This window comes from Limulus polyphemus, unplaced genomic scaffold (assembly GCF_000517525.1).
Source record: "Limulus polyphemus unplaced genomic scaffold, Limulus_polyphemus-2.1.2 Scaffold700, whole genome shotgun sequence".
Taxonomy (NCBI): Eukaryota; Metazoa; Arthropoda; class Merostomata; order Xiphosura; family Limulidae; genus Limulus; species Limulus polyphemus.
Window position 1 is genome coordinate 37,537 of NW_013666310.1, and position 18,522 is coordinate 56,058.

General features: G+C 31.2%; 1 protein-coding gene, 1 long non-coding RNA gene and 2 other non-coding genes across 7 annotated transcripts in view; 3 read left to right on the forward strand and 1 right to left on the reverse strand.

Annotated features, from left to right (window-relative positions):
- Nucleotides 1-7,828, forward strand: part of LOC106460060 (popeye domain-containing protein 3-like) — a 33,806-nt gene extending 25,978 nt beyond the window's left edge. Inside the window, exon 9 of the mRNA XM_013919746.2 lies at nt 1,735-7,828. Coding sequence (XP_013775200.1) covers nt 1,735-1,814 — 80 coding nt within the window. The 3' untranslated portion in view covers nt 1,815-7,828. The remainder of the gene's footprint in view (nt 1-1,734) is intronic.
- Nucleotides 7,829-9,368: 1,540 nt separating this feature from the next.
- On the reverse strand, nt 9,369-14,883 carry LOC111085893. Of its 4 annotated transcripts, XR_002610662.1 has the most exons (6): nt 13,645-14,883; nt 12,759-12,883; nt 12,381-12,526; nt 11,906-12,027; nt 11,280-11,667; nt 9,369-10,711 (listed from the first exon to the last, which is right to left on the reverse strand). It is a non-coding gene; the product is annotated as an uncharacterized LOC111085893 (long non-coding RNA). The 4 variants fall into 4 exon arrangements; XR_002610663.1 differs by having other exon boundaries at nt 9,369-11,667; nt 14,699-14,883; XR_002610661.1 differs by having other exon boundaries at nt 9,369-11,667.
- A 1,989-nt stretch (nt 14,884-16,872) lies between these two features.
- Nucleotides 16,873-16,945, forward strand: Trnat-cgu. The gene has a single exon. It is a non-coding gene; the product is annotated as a tRNA-Thr (tRNA).
- A 1,354-nt stretch (nt 16,946-18,299) lies between these two features.
- Trnat-ugu lies at nt 18,300-18,372 on the forward strand. The gene has a single exon. It is a non-coding gene; the product is annotated as a tRNA-Thr (tRNA).
- The last annotated feature ends 150 nt before the right edge of the window (nt 18,373-18,522 follow it).

The following is an 18,522-nucleotide window of genomic DNA, read 5'->3' on the forward strand; positions in this document are numbered from 1 at the left end:
ACGGGAAAAGGGAAAGATCATTGACCTTGATCTTTCCTGCACTTTGACGGTGTCAATGTCTTATGTGTGTGGTTCGGTAGTGTTAACTTCACCTGTTCGGATTTTTGTGGATTGTGTAAATCTGGTATTGTGTGCTTATTTAAATCTTATATAAGATACTTTGAATTTGCTTCTAAAATCCAATCAAAAATCTGAAATTTAGTTTTTTCAAAATTGATGTTGTCTTTTCATTAAACTGTTAATTTGTAGTTTTTCGTTAGGTTGCTGTCATATTACGGTAGGTTTAATAAGTTCATTAACATTTTATAAATAAATAAATACCGTGTGGTTAGGGAAGGTTGCAAAAGCAGTACAAAATACTGAAAAAAATATAAACAAAATATTCGACAGAATATCTGTGTATTCATTAAATAAAGCGTTCCTTTCTATCATATGAGTTTGTAAGAAATATATTTTCATCTGTCTGAATATCCGTTTTCTTATATAATTAATGTACGTATTTCGGCTGATATGGCATACTTGTGCATTCTGGCCCCAAGTTCTGGTTAGTCTTAAGGCATTTAAATATAATTGTGCAATATTATGGTATATAACGCGTTACACAAACGGGTTGATCTTTGGGGGGACAAGACCCCTGTACTTTTAGCAGTGGTTACATTATATGTATCTGTCCACCACCTTAAAGACTTCTTTACCATATATTCTAATTATATGATTGTATTTTTGCAAACAATAAAAGGCAATCAAACATCACTGTAAATATGAAATGTCTCCTTATGCATGTCACTGAGCAATTTTATTTTTTATAGTTAATGACGTCACGCAGTACTTTTTTTTTAATGTTCCTCCTCATCTTATGGTTGAGATCGAGGCCCCAGCCGTTACGCAAGCAAGTGGGGTTTATTGATCGATAGTTTGTTTGATATTACCTCACAATAAGACTGATTATAATTGTTTTACGAATATGGCAAGTAAAGAAATATTTGTAAAAACACATATATCGTTAGTATTATTATGACGTAATTGTTAAATAAAAAAAAATCCAAACAATGAATAGAAGTAATATAAATAATCAGTACACTCTGGATTCAACATTATTTATTTGAAACTATTTTACTCATATTACTGATTTATATTTGTATTTCATAATAGATTCTGTTCGTTTGATCTTACTTTGTTTGCCTCCCCCCCAGTGGAACAGCGGTATGTCTGCGAACTTACAACGCTAGAACCCGGGTTTCGATACCCATGGTGAACAGAGCACAGATAGCCCATTGTGTAGCTTTGTGTTTAACTTCACATAAACTGTCTTTGTTTCAAAATTTAACACACAAAAATATTGAACAACCTATATAGTTCTTCCTTTAAACTTAATAACATTTCATTAACTCACTTTCCAAAAAATAAATTACCATGTATATTTGGCACCAAGGCAACACTGTCCACATCTCTCCTGCCTGATAATGATTGATTAACAGATTTCCCATATCGCTCGATTAAATCAGTTATTGACACCGTGTCAGCTGAGTGATGCACGCGCTGTTTTCGTGATCACAGTCCGTCAAACAACAACCCAGTAAGTCTGATGCACTTTAAAACTGCTTACATTATACATCTTGTTCAACCGGTATATGGAGCATTTTGAGACAGTTTCATAAAACAGGTTAGTTGTTACCCACTAAAAATAGCATTTTTTTCCGTAGCTTAAAATATGTTTTATTTTGTTAATTCTAGTAAACGGGAACGAAGACCAGCTGGAAACGTCGCCTTTTCTAAACAACAACATGGTTTGCTCAGCGGAGGAAGAAACGTGATGGCGTCGTAATATTGTTTCAGATCCACACAGGAGTAACTTACGTCATCAAGACAAAATGACGTAACAAGCGATGTCAGGACAACAGTTTTGATTTCCTCGCATAACCTTCCTGTGTGAAGTTTCACTACGGGTTTGCAAGCCAAATACTGTTAGTTATTTACTCTTCTTCTTGTGTCAAAACTTTTTACTAGACTCAGCTGAATGATGTGTTTCAGTGTCTTCCTCTTTTTTTATACTATAGTATTTCTTTCTTAACTTTATTTCGGTATTCATGTACATTATCTAACCTTCCATTGGCTTAGAAATAGACAAACTGTTAAAATATTTGACTGCGTGGCTTTAAAATTGCTTAATCTCTTTAAAACAAAGAAATATATATCTTTTTTTCTAAGTATTATCAGTGAAAGGTTATATATATATATATATATATATATATTAATACTTTTTATGAACTAACACTTGTTGTTTTCGTGTTCTCTGATCTACAGAAAAATTGATTCACTTTCTTCTTGTCCGATCTTTCTAGAGTGTATTTAAATATTGCCAAGAATAGTTGTATTGTTCTATTGAAACTTATATATTCACGTTTCTAAACTAGGTGAATATACCACAAGTAATAGAACAAACAATACTTATTTCCCAACTCACAGTAGACTTAATGATAATATAATATAATATAAAATATTATACATTGGTACTTTGTCTTCAGTAGGGAATCCATACGTCAATAAATAATAGATATACGAAAATGTAGATATAAATAATGAAAGAGTAGCTTTATTTTTGTTACCTTAGACCATATTATTTAGCCATATCTCTCCGAGTCTGGTCCCCCGGCGTCTCAGCAGTAAGTCTGAGAGCTTTTCACGCTAAAATTCAGGCTTCGATACCGGCGGTGGGCAAAACACAGATAGCTCATTGTGTAGCTTTGTGCTTAACAACAAATCTCTGAATCTGACGAAACATCATACACATTTCTCACATTTATAAAGAGTAAAATTTCATGTTAGGCCTAGTTACAAACTTTAAAGATAACGTAATTATAATCACAGTAATTTCAAACTTATTTTGAAAAGGGTTTTCCCTCAGCCCGCAGCTTATATCTTGTCTTTTATCGAAATACGCTGTAAATAAACAAGTAAACTACTCGTGTCGAAACTTTGATCTAAATCAGGGTGTTTCGATCGAATTAAATTTGTTTTTTTTTAAAAATAGGCCATTCCGCTAAACATTTGTCTTCATTTCTGTAAGCCCCCCTTCCGGTGGGCAGTAAATCTGAGGGCTTGTATCTTATAACGCTTAAAATCGAGTTTCGATACCTGCGGTGTGCAGAGCACAAACAACCCTCGTTTAGCTTTGTGTTCAACAACAAACAAAAATTTCTATTAATGTGTAAAATACTGTAAAACTTGTCTAATTAGTTTGTTTTCTAGTATGTGAACACTTAGTTTCTCATATGCTAAGTTTTATTAATTCTATCTCGCCCCCTAGTGGCACAGCGGTATGGCTGCAGACTTACAACGCTAGAAACTGGGTTTCGATACCCGTGGTGGGCAGAGCACAGATAGCCCTAGTGTAGCATTGTGCATAATTAAAAACAAACAATTCTATCTCTCAATAATAGCAGCTTCATCGCATGCTTTACATCAAATTGTCATTTCAAAGTAATGAAAATAGTTAAAAATGCTTTTTTTTAAACACACCAATATTGTTTATTCCCCAGCTTTTTTATCAATACCGTCAATGTTCACATAAACTTTAATCAACTTCAATAGAAACGCATTAGTCTGTTATTTGTATCAAATGAGACATGTATAATATTCAATAAGGTAGAAAGTAGTATAGTTTTTAAGTTTTATACTGTCTTATAATAGTAGTATGTACTTAAGAAAAGAATATAACTGATTGATGACGCAGTACCCGATATGCATACTTTAAATTCATTTCTTAAATATAGACATTCCAAAAAGGTCAGCAGGCTGACACACCATTCAGGTGAAGTTTTCGGTGATTTTACTTTCTTATAAAGTGAGGACTCGTATCAGATTCATAGGCGCCAAACTTATCTTGTTTTACACAAAGTCTAAATTGATTTATTTTGTTCTGTTTTATTCAATCTGTTACTAACTCGCACTTGTCTGTATGATCGTTTCACAATTTGCTTCTGACGAATCTGGTTTGACCTTCTCCATTGGATATAGTTCAATCTTGTATACTTAGCTCGAATGATAAGGCACGTGTTCTGCGAGCCGAAGCATTGGGATTCGATGCTGAAAAATACATGGCATGCATTTGTAGTGTAAAATTTATATGTTTATCTAAGTATGAACGGAATTTTGTGTTGTCTTACTCGTTAGGGACTGAAATATCTCTTTTGTCAGGTGTTTTTTTTTTCTGAATGTTTTGTGGTGTTATTTGTTTATATGGCAAATAGATACAGATGGTACTGTGTAGATGATACTTTTTTTCTGTGATATTGGCAGTTTTTCAAGACAACTTTCACTCCATTTAATATTAAAAAGCATCAAAATGTGTTTATTGGGCTAAGAAAATGCAAATTCTTAAAACAAAAGAAGAAATATGTTTAAAAGCTGTATTTTATAATAACTGCATTTGCTCATTTCCATAACTGTTTAAAAAAAATCTTTTAAATTTGCAATTTTGTTACCTGAAAGTCCCAATTTGTCTTCATGAAGACAAATACCACTCTGGATCTATTTATTCTATATGAATTGTAAACAGAGCTACCCCAAGACATATTAGTTTTAAAATATCTTATTCGACATTTTCCCAACAGATGGAGCTGTCGTCAACTATATTAGGCTTATTTATTGATGAATTTGCAATTTCCGTCCATAATTCTTCGGATTAAATTGTTTGCTACCTGCAATCCAGCAATTTCTAACTCTTCTTAACTCCATCATAAATTTTACATGTTATCGTGTTTATTAGAACAGCGACTTACTCTTAAGGATTAAGCCTAGACTGAGATTTAGCTATCTGCATTAAGAGAAAAATTGCTAGATGACGCTTTATATAGCTTATTACCTCTTCGACAAACGTCGACATATACAGGCTCATCCTGTACTTGTAGTAATCAAAACCCATTTCAGAAAGCCCTAATTTAACATTTGCAACTATAAGCGCATACATATTTACATAAAGTTGTACTTCCAGAATGAACACAGAAAACTGTCCAATCATTGAAAGGATATCTTACGTCTTATACGTTGAGTGGAACTTGGTGTATTTCAAATTCAAATAATTTATTGTTGTGAATGTCTGTGTAAAGTTTATGTAGTGTGAGGCCTGTTATTAACGCTTACATGCTTGTAAGGCTTGTCGGAGCATTGCTTAAATAGGGCCGGGCATTGTGCAAAACGCTAAATGTATTTAATATAGTCTTGTGTTGCGTTGGTGGCATAGCGCATTTGGTAATAGAAGTTGCTTGCTGCTCACCATGGAAACATAGGAAATTTGGGGTGCGTGTGGGGTCAAATTATATAAAATATATATAATTCTATATGAAGATCTCACACGTATAGATTAGGGCGTAAGTTTCGTATATGCGCTGATACTATCGCTCGTTAGGTTACGTCATGTAATATATTAACATGAAATTAATAGCTAATTGAAAAATTAATGCTTCAATTTATATAGCTTTGGCTTTCCTGTATTTTTTTTTTAATTTTTTGTGATATTTGCTCTATTTAATATTTTTTAATCTCTTTCTTAAAAATTTAATCGGTGTGGATCCGCCCCCTAGGAGTTAATAATTTGTGGGTAGTTCTTTTCTTGACAGATAAAACAAATATCGAATTGTTTCAGACGACTAGATACTTTGTAGTTCTCTATTTGTACTTTGTATCTAACAGGCTATTTTAGTGATTTCGTAACTTCTGGCCTGATAATGTAATGGTGTTTAAAAGATATTATAAATCGTACTGGTGCAGTGTTCTAAAAGACCTTCATAAAACACAGAATAGCCTATGTTCGCGAATAATGTGTAGCATTTTTGGCACTGTACATAAGTATATTGCGATGAAAGCTTTCTTAGGTTAATAAAATACCGTCTAAGCTTTGTTTTGTATACCTTTTCCAGTTAATAACAAATTATACTATGTAAGTGCATTTGTTTGTGTGCATGTAGATATCCTAAATAGAAGTTTGATGTGTGATGTTTACGTATTTGATTGTCGTATGGGCATTACTAGTATTTAAGGTCCTTTCCCAAACGTGCAGTATGGGAGAATGTTTTCTTACCGGAGTGTTAAACAAATTTACTACAAAAGCCTACTAACTACAAGTAATGACCTTCCAGAACTTTTATACAGTTAATGATTGTATGAAAGAATTGTGGTGGTTAGTAAATTTTTGAATTTATTTTAGGGTCTCGAAAAAAGCCTTATTTTTTATAGATCAAATGCATTTGAAAAAAAGGTTTTAATTAGTATTTTTAATTTTTCTAAAACTGAACTGAAGTACTTTGCTGAAACATTACTATATAAAACTTAATTTTTAAAATGCATAAAAATATATCGATACATTTTAATACAGCCAAATACAAGCACTGAAGTGTGTAGTTACTAAGGGCAACCTTATAAGTTGAAATTCTATAGCAAAGTATAATAAAACAAAACTGAACATATAATAAAGTTTTTCTTAGATTATATGGGTTAAGTTTTTTTTTTTTTGGCATGATAACTCTAGTAATTTTCTCTTTTGTACAATACTGAACACCAAGTCATAAGCAGTTTTAATTCGAAAATTGTACAAAGTTGAGATCATCATAAAGGTAAAAAGAGGTAAGTTAAACAAAAGAATGTCTTATAAGTTTTATGGAAATAAATAAATATCATACTGCAATGGTTAATGTTGAAGAAAACAGCAAAAATTCTTAATGATCACTGTAGCATGGGAATTGATAATATTGTTTTCGGTATGTGGTTGAAATGTATAAATGGTTATTTGATTTACAGCTTTAAAACTAACTTTAGTTTAATTTTTAAAAGTAAGATGTATATTTTGTCTCTATTGATGTAAGTCTTTACCACAGAAGTTTTATGTAAGGCAGCCATTATTTAGATGATAACATAAAACTTATTTCTACACTGTAACTAAATATCAAGTGTCTAAAATTCATATACAGTTTAAACGTCAGCAACCCTTGATAATACTAATTATGTTATATATTCACCATGACTGATTTAATATCTTATGAACAGGTGGAAGTTGCTTGTTTTGAGTACTCTTGACAGTTTCTTTGTTGTTTTTTTATCTTGTAATCAGATTATGTTAAATGATGAGTTGATAAAATATACAAATAGATATGCAAATGTGTGATAATATAAACCAGAAAGGAAAACTGTTTTTGAAAGCTCTAGAACAGGCAATGGAAAGTTTTCGCTGCATAAACTAAGTGATTTGTTTAGCACACGTGTAAATAATTTTCCTTGAAACTTACACAAGATTTAATTAATGAGGTGAAGCAATTTTTATTTAATACGTTGTATAAGTATACGCAGTAAAATGATACTTTCAAAACCTTTCTGGTTAGTCTTAAAAAAATACGTAACTACATCTGCTAAAACGTTAAATCGATTTGAAGTAGTCGAAAACGCCAAGTATACAATTATAGTATTTTGGCACTTGTGTATAAAGTTAAAATCATAAATAATATTCAACGTTAAACTGGTACACAATTAAAAACATTTTATTTAGGCCTATCTATGGCCTTCAAAAAGGTGAGGACTCTACATGTTGTAATGTAGAGTTGTCAACTTTTTGAAGGCCATAGATAGGCCTAAACAAAATGTTTTTAATTGTGTACCAGTTTAACGTTGAATATTATTTATGGTCAAGTATACAGTTGGACTTACTAAAATAAATAAAATATTTTGTTACCTATGAAAGTTTTTCTCTCTTCCTTTTGGATGATACAAGAAGAGCTTGGTACTGTGTATTCAGGGTTTAATTTGAAAATGGAAAATAAATGTTATTATTTTACGTGTATAATGTTTTCAGTTGGAGTTCTTGTTATGATTCTTAACGTAAATACGTAACGCTTCGAAAGTCATCAACAGTAATTAATTTGATGGAAATTATACTAAAAAGACACGCAAGGTGAGTGTGTCGAAAACGCTAGTTTTATTAGGGATTTTTTTAATGCTTCGAGTAGGAACACGCTGCTAGATAAGATAAGAAAAACACCATACATATGCTACACAGTTCACAATCTGTAAGGTTCCTAGTCTTGTTTTTCGATTTGCTCTTTACAAGTGGAATTCCCTGAAACCTGAATGGCAAGTGATGAATGATAGATTTGACTTCATATTTATTTTTAATGACTTTGGAAATTAAAAAATGTATACTACTTTTAAAGTGCATTTCATAAACTTTTAAGATATGGAAATTATATGCGAACTCATGAAATATAAGAAGTTTGAAGTTCATAGTTTTAAGTTCTAAACACAAGTTTTACACGTTTATTTGGGAAGCAAAGTATCTCTATAGCTGGAATTTGTGGCAATGGGAAATATTTTTGCAATGTCTAAGCCTAAAAGTTTATTAGCCAAGAACACTATTAATGTTCTGCAACATTATTAATTATTTTTTCGAAAAAGAGCTGAAAATCAGTTCATATTAAGGATCTTAAAACAGTATGTATGACAGTAAGAAACATAATTATCAAGTTACTTAATTCTTTAGATTGTAATTATTTTGGTTCCAAATGGTTTACGTTTATTTTAATGTTAGCACATTTCAAATAACTTAATACATGCTAGAACACCTATCATAGCCCCCAGTGGCACAGCAGTATGTCTGAGGACTTACAACGTTAGAAACTGGGTTTTGATACCCTTGGTGGGCTTCTTGCTTTTGTGTATATACAGGTAAGGTTGATTTTCCATAGAGAAATGGGATAGGTTCAGGAGATACGACATCTATTATAGAGTAGCAACGAGTTTCTCTAAATACCCAAGTTTGTGAAAACGAAATCACAATATCAAATACAAAAACACACAATCTTTATTATAACGTAACATAAACACTATATACTTGCTTTGGATTATAGACAACAGAGAAGAGACAAGTCTACTAGGAGATCGTTCTAACCATGTAATCTATAAACTGTGATTTTGCTAATGCCTATCAACTGGAAAATATACGACATTTGACCACGAACAGTTATAAATTTCGAACGTCAGTGAATTCCCATCAAACGTTAATATCTCTCCAAGAATATTACTAATTTCTCAGTGCCTGACAAAGTTAGCTAGCTTCCCACCAATTACATGTACGTACAAGTCGCTGGATATCAAGGAGACTCTGAACTAAAAAGATGGTTTTAGGCTATTTGTAAGTTAGTGAAATTTCTGTTTGTGACACTTGGCTTGTAATAATTAATCACAATAGTTGCTATTGTAAATTACATTGTTGTATATATATTAAAACGTATTTGTTTAAAAACAAATATGGCGTGAACCAATCTTGTTAGCAAATAGCGTAAATTAAATAAAATATTGACATATTTCTAAACACTAAATCCAGGGTACAGTTTAACTATTAAAAGTTAAATTATTTAACACGGCCTTGGATTATTTCAAATTCTCAATAGGTAACAACAGATTTACCCAGAACAACCAGTGCTACCCATATAATTCTTCATTTTCATTTAAACAAAGAGGAGTTTCCATAAACTCAAGACACCAACTGACCTAGCATTGAAGGACTGTTTACAATCATGCACAAGATGCAGAACCTTTACAACCACACCACCTCATGGTCAGAATAGGTGTGACCTCCATACAAGAACAATGAACAAAAGGCAGCTATAATAAAATCAGTGACATTCTTGACCACATTATGTGAAAATTGCACATACTCAGAAATAACTGATAAGTTTACAATAATACTATATTAAAATAAGAAGGTAGAAAATGCATAGAATAAACATAATCATTTAAGCAAATATATTAGTTTGGGGTGAACCGCACAATGGAAGGAAATTTTAATCTTGAGAAATGGTATACAGACAGAATGAATGGAAATATTCATTAGTACCAAATTTTGGAGGTGGTTCTAGGTATATAAAATATTCTAGTTTATAAGAGAAGTAATGATTTCCACTATTCTAAAAACTGAAAAAAAGTCCAATTAAAATTACAAAGAATTTTTCATTTCAGCCCAAGATTAATTTTTGTATGCAAAAAGATTTAATTTTTTTTTTCTAATCTCCAGTCAAGTAAAGTAACTTACTAGAAAGTCATCTAGTAAGGGAGACAACATCCTGTCTCGTGATGATGTTACTAGCTTAATTTAGTAATACATGCATACTATGTATTAGATATCAGTAACAAATAACAGAATTTACTAGATTTAAAATAGCTTTATGAAATCTAACAATTTACAGCTGTGGACATACAAATATCTTAACACATTCATATCAGGGTCCATCCACAAATTTCTAACTGGTCTGTCTTTATCAGGTTTATCTTGTCCACTCCGAGAGCATGTAAATATACTTTAATTCCATTTTATCAATTGCAGATGTGAATTTTTTAAAGAAAGACACAATTGTAAATGTGTATTTGCATATAACATTAAACAAACATCTAATTACAAATAATAGTTTTTAATTATACCACTCTTGGAATGTGGATAAATATTATATTAATCCAGAAAATCATACAAAAAAACAAATACTGTGACTTGAGATTACTGTTTTAATACTAACCAAAAGATAAGTTAATTCTTCACCAAGGTGTTAATATTCATCACACTTCGTTCGTTTGGATCAATCCACCATTCACATGTGCCAGAAACATCCTTTTCATTTCAGACAACAAAGGGACTTCCCGTAATATTTAAATATAGGCCAGGAATCCCAGAAAGCTAGAGGTTGAAGTAAAGATGATACTTTCATGAGATGAAAACACAACTACAGTTTTAGAAAAAGTGTACAGAAAATGCATGTTTGGTGACAAGTTTTTTAAATTAGGGAAAATGCTTAAAATCCTAAGAAACTGTTTAATTTTTTTATTGGATTAAACAAATCCAAATAAATTATGAAAGTTTTGGACACTGATTCAAACGTATACATACTGCCACCTTAAAACAGAGCAATCTCACAAATCAGCTATAGTCACTCAAGACAACCAAGTGTTTTCTTAATCAGGGAAATATGAAGCAAAAATTTTGTCACAAGACTTGATTAACATGTACACTCATACGTAATGTTAGTTTACGACTAAGCAACCAATTATTTTAGTACTAAAAATGTATAACTACTAGGTCAAACAAAGAACCTTCTGACAACAATTACAATTTAATACACACATGCCTCTCTCAGATTATTTGTTATTGTCATTCAAAACTAAGTCAAAATTTAAGAACCTTTCAGAATATATTTTTCATCAATTGCAAAGTATAGATAATACAGCCAAAACACATCTTTCTATACCTCTTTCCAAGGCTTTATCAGTCAACAAAAATCTAATGTCTCCTATCAAATTCAATCAACTCTTATGAAACACTTTTCTTGGGAGGTTTTTTTTACTGTCACACAGTCCATATGGTAGCATGCCAGACATACATCAGAAAAGATGAACAGCCTTGAGCAGATATCTTGGTAGCATATTTCACATGTGTGTAAGAGTGTAAGTCTTGCTTGATGAGTATGGTCTTTTTCACCTTCGTCCATGTAGCAATCATCAAGTATTGTTTTATCATAAATAAGTGCACATTTTCATCAAGGATCTTTTGTATCATGGCCTCTGCTTGGCCCTGTAAGTTCTTTTCTTCCTTCTTGTGCTACTCCCAGACAATAATCAACTAGCCAGGACAGAATGCTGCAATGGGGAAAAAAAACAATATTTAAGAAGACAGTTTCTTGTCAGTTAGAAGTAGACTACACACACGATATGCATTTAACAATTCATTTGAATAAATAATAATATATAAGTATAGTGTTTCTAAATAATATAACTGTGATCATGAATTTGATTATAAGAACACAATATCTCAGTGTACTATACTATGTATTACCCATTTTCAACAGTAAGATTATTTTTTAGAACATCGACTTACCTTTTAGTTTCTCAGATGCATGGAGTTTAGCAAAGGGGCATTTCTTCACATCTGCAATCTTGGTCCTCTTTTCAGAATCCCATTTGCTATTAGTTCAAGGCCTTTTGGTTATCCTCTCTTTCCTAGGATAGGAGGCAACCATATTTCTAAAAAAAATCGTTTTTCACAGAATGCAGACAAAATAGTTGGCATTAAACATGTACTTAAAATGTGTCTGGACTATACTTAAACTAGAAGATATCTTGACTGTTAAATACATTATGGCACAATATCTCCTTCACCTTAGTTATTTCTTTACAAAAATACACATTGTTTTTATTACATTTATTTTATGTTGTACATAATCCAACTTGCAATAATAATAAACAAAAAACATTCTCACTTTACTAAATGCAGCCTAACTAAAGTTTCAGAGTTTTATTCATATATACTCAACCTTTATACTTTTATTTTAAGTGGAAAAATTATCTCTCACCTTAAAAACAGAAGTCCCTGATTGGTCAGTATGTTGGTGATCATTTCCACTGTTGTTCTGGCAACTTCTCTGAATGGTATCCTCATCTAAGATTTCAATAGCTGAGGGGACAATTTCTACACTATCTATTACAGTCTTGTCATCCTCTATATGGAATAAATTAATTATAACTCTGTTAATGCTAGGACAACAGCATTTTCATTATATTATTAAATAACTTTACCTTACATAATAGCTATAAAAATGAGTTAATTCAGTGTAAATCCCAGATAGGTTACAGCAATCCTGTATCTTAGCACTTTCCTCAACATATGGCCTGGTACTAATGTACATGTCTGTAACGTTATCATACAAACCTTATAGTTGAGGAAAAGGTACCTTTGGCTGGTAATATTTTTTTTCTACTTAATTATCTGCATTCCCATCATCCAAGATTTTTGGATCATTCTCAGGCAATGTCTGAGGAGTTGTCTCTATATGATCTTCTCCAGTCCGATCATAATCTAAATAGATTAAAACACAAACAAGTATAGCTCTTCTGTGTGATATAAGATTTACTTTTCAACGCACAACAATAGTTATTATTAACATACGTTTAGTATATATCAACAAAATATTAAAGTTCCACATTTCTTTGGCATTAATAAAACATTTTAACAACATCCACCATGTGAAAGAACTATTTTAAATAAACAAATTTACATGCATTCAAAACTATCACCTGAAATAAAGTGAACAAAGGCCTTAAAGCTATTTAAATATATCTGTATCCGTACATTCAAACATACTTAACGAGAGAGCAGAGAAGACTGTTACTATCACATCAATTGCAGCTTATTTCATTTGAAAATATCATGTTTTGAATTAATACAAACTTGAAATCATAGAATTTACTAACACTTCTTCATTTTACATGTCTTGAACAGTTCTTTAGGAAATCTTTACGAATCATAGTACTTTTCAGAAATTTCTGATGACAATTAAACAAAATCATTTTCAATAAGAGTAACTTCTCTGAATTTCTCATTTTCACTCTTGGAATAATCGTAGCATATTGGAAAAAAAATTTATCACTTACATTCAATAAAGTTCCTATGCAAATGAACCTAGAGTAAGCTTCATTGGAGATTAAAATTTGATTTCAAGACAGTAAAATGCTAAAAGAAAATTAAGAAGGTGTAAAGCTGTGTAATATTAGTACATATAAACATAAAATAAATAATTCAAAGTGTATTTTACTGATTTGAATTGGCAAAAAAATCACCTAACACTGCAATCTTGTTTCATTTACGGCACTGGAGCTGAAATACCATCTAGAAACAGTCTGATTCTGCCAGTAGCATATCAAGGTCCATCTCCTATCACATAGTTCCTCTGCATATAAACTAAGGTAATTTGTTTTTAATTTTCTCAATGCTATAATGATACAGCATCCCTGATAGCCTGAAATGGCATTGGTAGTTGATGATTACTAACTTTCAACCATCCCTCACTTGCATTGACAAAACACTAGTTACTCTCCAATTATATTTTATCTGTTTGCTGTGAAATATTAATTTGTTTCAGCATATGGCTGAATGAGGGGTTTTCTTACCATAGGTAAGGAAGTTCTCCAGCACTCACCCCACCCCCCTAGATTTTTTTGAAAATGTTATTTTTAAATGATAACTTTAGGAGAGAAAAAGCTATGTATCTATAAAAACTATACCATTTTAGACATAGTTGTAAACAAATCATGTGGAATACAACCACACCAGTAAAAATCTTTGCTGTAATTGTAATTTATTTATTTTAACATTTTATGAATTGCTTTGACAAGTTCTTTCATAAGAAATGGCAAGTTCGGTTGTTAGTTTAAGACAAAATTATTTTTATACATTAAAGTATTTTATATTATAACAAGTCTACAGAGTCCTAACACAATATCAGTATATCTTGTTTGTCAATAAATACGGTTGTAAAAGTAAAAGCTGTAGTAATCAATATAACATGTACTTTTGTAATCTCATGGTTATGGTCACCACCAACATTCTTCACTTCAACTTCAACTTATACCTAGTCAAAAACTGCAAATATGATAAAGAAACAGTGAAAGCGGGAAAACGCTAATAATAGTAATACTTACAGATTTGTTATGTTTAAATTTGAATGGAAAAAATCTCATATTCAACCTTCAAGGCCTTTTTTCTTTTTTTTTGCAAATAGCATTTTTTTTTCGTGAAACATATTAAACTTTCTAAAAATAAAATAATAATGTCTACTAGTACTACACGCAGATAAATTTTGCAAACTGGAATGATAATCGTTTCTCATCTTACTTTGAGCAGGATTGGCGTGATAGATAATAGACCAAGTCAGTCTTCGTTAAAATTCTAATATTCAGCTTTAGTTAACCGTAATTTCACTTGTGACAGTTGTGTACTTCTAAGTTCTATGAATATTATATAAATTTCAACGTAATAGAAAAGGGAAAACATTATCTTTTTCTAATATTTTAGAAACGTTTTCTCTAACTTACTTTTTTAATACATAAACTAATTTATTTTATTTAGTGGAATAAATTAACATATCACGAACTGAAGATTCAAATATTTTTTTTAAACTATCTATTACTCTTATTACCATTAGAGATATTATTGTTAGTGTTAATCCACGATGTATTGATGCGCATGTGCACTTAGTTTTTGCCGTACACAAAGCTAAAAACGATTCGCCGAAAAAAGTTTTGTCACATAAGGAAATAACTTCTCTGGTAAAAAGTATGTTAGTAAGATTAACATGTACATAAGTTTTGTATTCAGAATTTAGAGGTTTGGCTGTATTTGCTCGAACTGATAGAGTATAACAAAGCATTTTGTGCGTGCAGCATGTGTGTGTGTTATAATTAACCTGCAAGCTGAAGGTTCGAAATAATATCTTAAAGACAAGGCATACATCTTTCTTCCATATTCTAATTAATTAATAAATTACATGAGAGTGACGAAACAGTTAGAACTTTTCAAGACATGGAATAAAACATAGAATTTCACTGGAAAATAATAATTTGCTAGTATATTATATCTCCACAAATGCAAATTTGTAATTTGCAAACTGAACATCAGCCTACATTGCACATTTTTTAAAATTACTTATTCAGAACCTGAACGTTAAATTCTCTAAACTATAAGAAGTATTTCGATGAAAGTTTACTAAACTAGCGAAGAATATATTTGCCTGCAGAGGACGTGTTACCACTCAAATTACTCAAATATAAGGCCTAATCAACCTATAAATAAAACTTTTCGCCAACTTTCGTTGGAGTGGCAATACTGGTGACAATTTATATTTCTAGACTGAAGCCGGAAGTTTAAAAGCTTCACTGCCTTACTTATACGAATTTAATGCACCAGGTTTAAAATTGAATTACCGCTTACATCTGCAGGTTTAAAGGTATGTTTCACTGTGGTAATATTTTACTTTTAATAATAATAGAGGTTTTTATGATAGAGTTGAATGACACCCTTTAGACGCTCCTGGTTTATACTACTATATGGCTAATTACTTAGATTTATTCACTATTAATCTACCAATGTATTTTATCAAAAATATTATATTAACATTTTCTATGGCTGAGCATTCTGCATCCAATTGAGTTGAAACTGAAGTTCAGGCTTATCTAGGTGGCTAAAACTGCTAAAGGTTCATATAAGTCTACAACTACTAGTAGACTAGAGCAAGAAGATTCACGTCTCTGTATGGGCGTTTGTAGAATAGTGAAAGGGAGGGGGCGTTTGCCCCACCCTGGAATTTCAGAGGAAAATTTATTTGAGTAATTTATTTTTAAAGTATATTAGAAAATAATACTATTTATATAAAAATGACGAAATGAGGTTTATATAACCACACCATAATCAGCCAGAGCATCGCATTCAAACTTCAACTTCAAAGCAAATGGCCTGCGCTCTGTGATGACTTGCCCCAACTGGAATATATTATGCAGACGCTCATGCGTCTCTGTTGTGTTATCAGTTATAAATCAGCAATTAAAACATTTGATATGAAGTTTTGAAACAGTTATTTATTGAGATAATAGATTTATTTATATACAGTGAAGCATGATCTCGTACAACATTTAAGGTGCAATTTGAATGTGCTTCTACGGTTGTACATTAAATGTAGTACGTGATCATGCTTCACTGTTAGAGACGAAACAGAAATAAATCTAATCCCACAAAAAGCTGTTTCGAAACTTCATATTGTTCGTAAGGAACTTGGATAACGCTTCAAAAGCAAATACTGAAATAGTAAAACATTTTATGTTAATAAGTAAGTAGCCCTTATTCCCTGTCCCGACAATCGCCTAGCCAATTCATTTGAAATTAGAAATCTTCATTTTGCTTATAATATTAATAATAAGACAATATGATGCAAAATATGAAATATAAAATCAGTTCAAAGAAACAAATGGTTGTGTACTTTTTATGAATAACTAGTAGAGATCACTTTGTCAGATGCCACCATAGCTCAGTGGTTAGAGCACTGGTCTCGTAAACCAGGGGTCGTGAGTTCGAACCTCACTGGTGGCTGTAATGTGTGGTTTGGTTTTCGTTTATTTTTAGAGTTAGTTCTGTGATAAATTTTATAGTAGTGTCACACCTGAAAATGTATTCCAATCTAGCGTTACTATTTAAAATATTTCTTCGTCAGAAAATAAATAATCAATTGAAAGTCTTTTTAGACCAAACCTGATCTTCGCTATTAACAGTAGATCGGAACTTCATTAAATGAGCTTCAAAACTTGTGGATGAAGTTCAGTAAAAGTCTTCTGATGAATTTTAATCCTCCAACTAAACCCTCTCTTAAACAACAATGACTATAATGTTTTTTGTTATTTTTTATCGTGGATGAATCAAGGATAATTTTACCAAATGTAAATCGCAGAGTAGTCAGTTTAACTATCATTTGTTTCCAACTGATACAAAAAAGTTTTAATACTTGAATAGTTTTACTACTCACTCAAATATAAAATTCGTTACAAATGTTGAAAAAAAATGTGAGAACAATTTTTTTCTTAACGTAAAATTTTCATATAAAACTCATTACAAAGGTAAAAAAAATGTTTAATGATTTTTTCTAACGTAAAGATTCAATTGTGTGTTTGATCTTCATAGCTAATACCAAAAAATCATACATTATAAGGTAACATTTCGTAAAACAAGTTCATTTCTGGATTTCGCTGGCATTTCTAAAACAGTGTGCAGTGTGTACATAACAAGACAATATATTATTTTAAACGTATTGTTCTACTTCTGCTTTCAACTTGTTGGAAGTTAGTATTATAACTTATGTTTTATTTATTTTGGACAAAAGTGTTACACAGAACTTATTTCCATAATGGTAACAACGTAAATTATTTTACAAAAATACTGTATAATAATTTTGCAGACGAAATAAAATATTATGCTTGCTGTTTCCACATAACATTAGGAACTTTCATGTGATGTGTAAGGTGAGTTTAACGGCAAAAGAAAATTATTGAAGACAATAATTACCAATTCGTATATTAACTTATAATTATCTTATTTTAGCATGCTTCAACTTTCAACTGAGACATGTATGACATGTTGAATAATTAGAGTTGTTTAAACATTTGTTTAACAACAAGTTAAGCTTGGAATGGTATATTCTTTCATTGGGGTGTGTGTGTCTATGACATGTGTGTATGACATGGTTGCTTGTATTTCGAGTGCAATTACAACACCAACGATACTATAGAATGAGGTGTACGTGTAATAAGACTTATTATTTTGATATACTGAGAGTAAGTGTTGTTTTGTCGGATAGATGAAAGTGAAACAAAGACAGAAAACCAAGAAGAAGCGAAAACACCTATATTTATATAAATAACAGTTATAACCGTTAGAATAAGACGATTAATGTGCCACCATAGCTCAGTGGTTAGAGCACTGGTCTTGTAAACCAGGGGTCGTGAGTTCAATCCTCACTGGTGGCTTCGTAACATTTTGTTTAAAAATGTTAATATTTCAAATTCGATGACGAGGAACCCACTTTGAGACTAATAATGGCTGGAGACGGCTTAAATGGGTAATGAAGAAAAACTTTAATATAAGTTTAACATACCTGATGATGACAAAACCTTGTC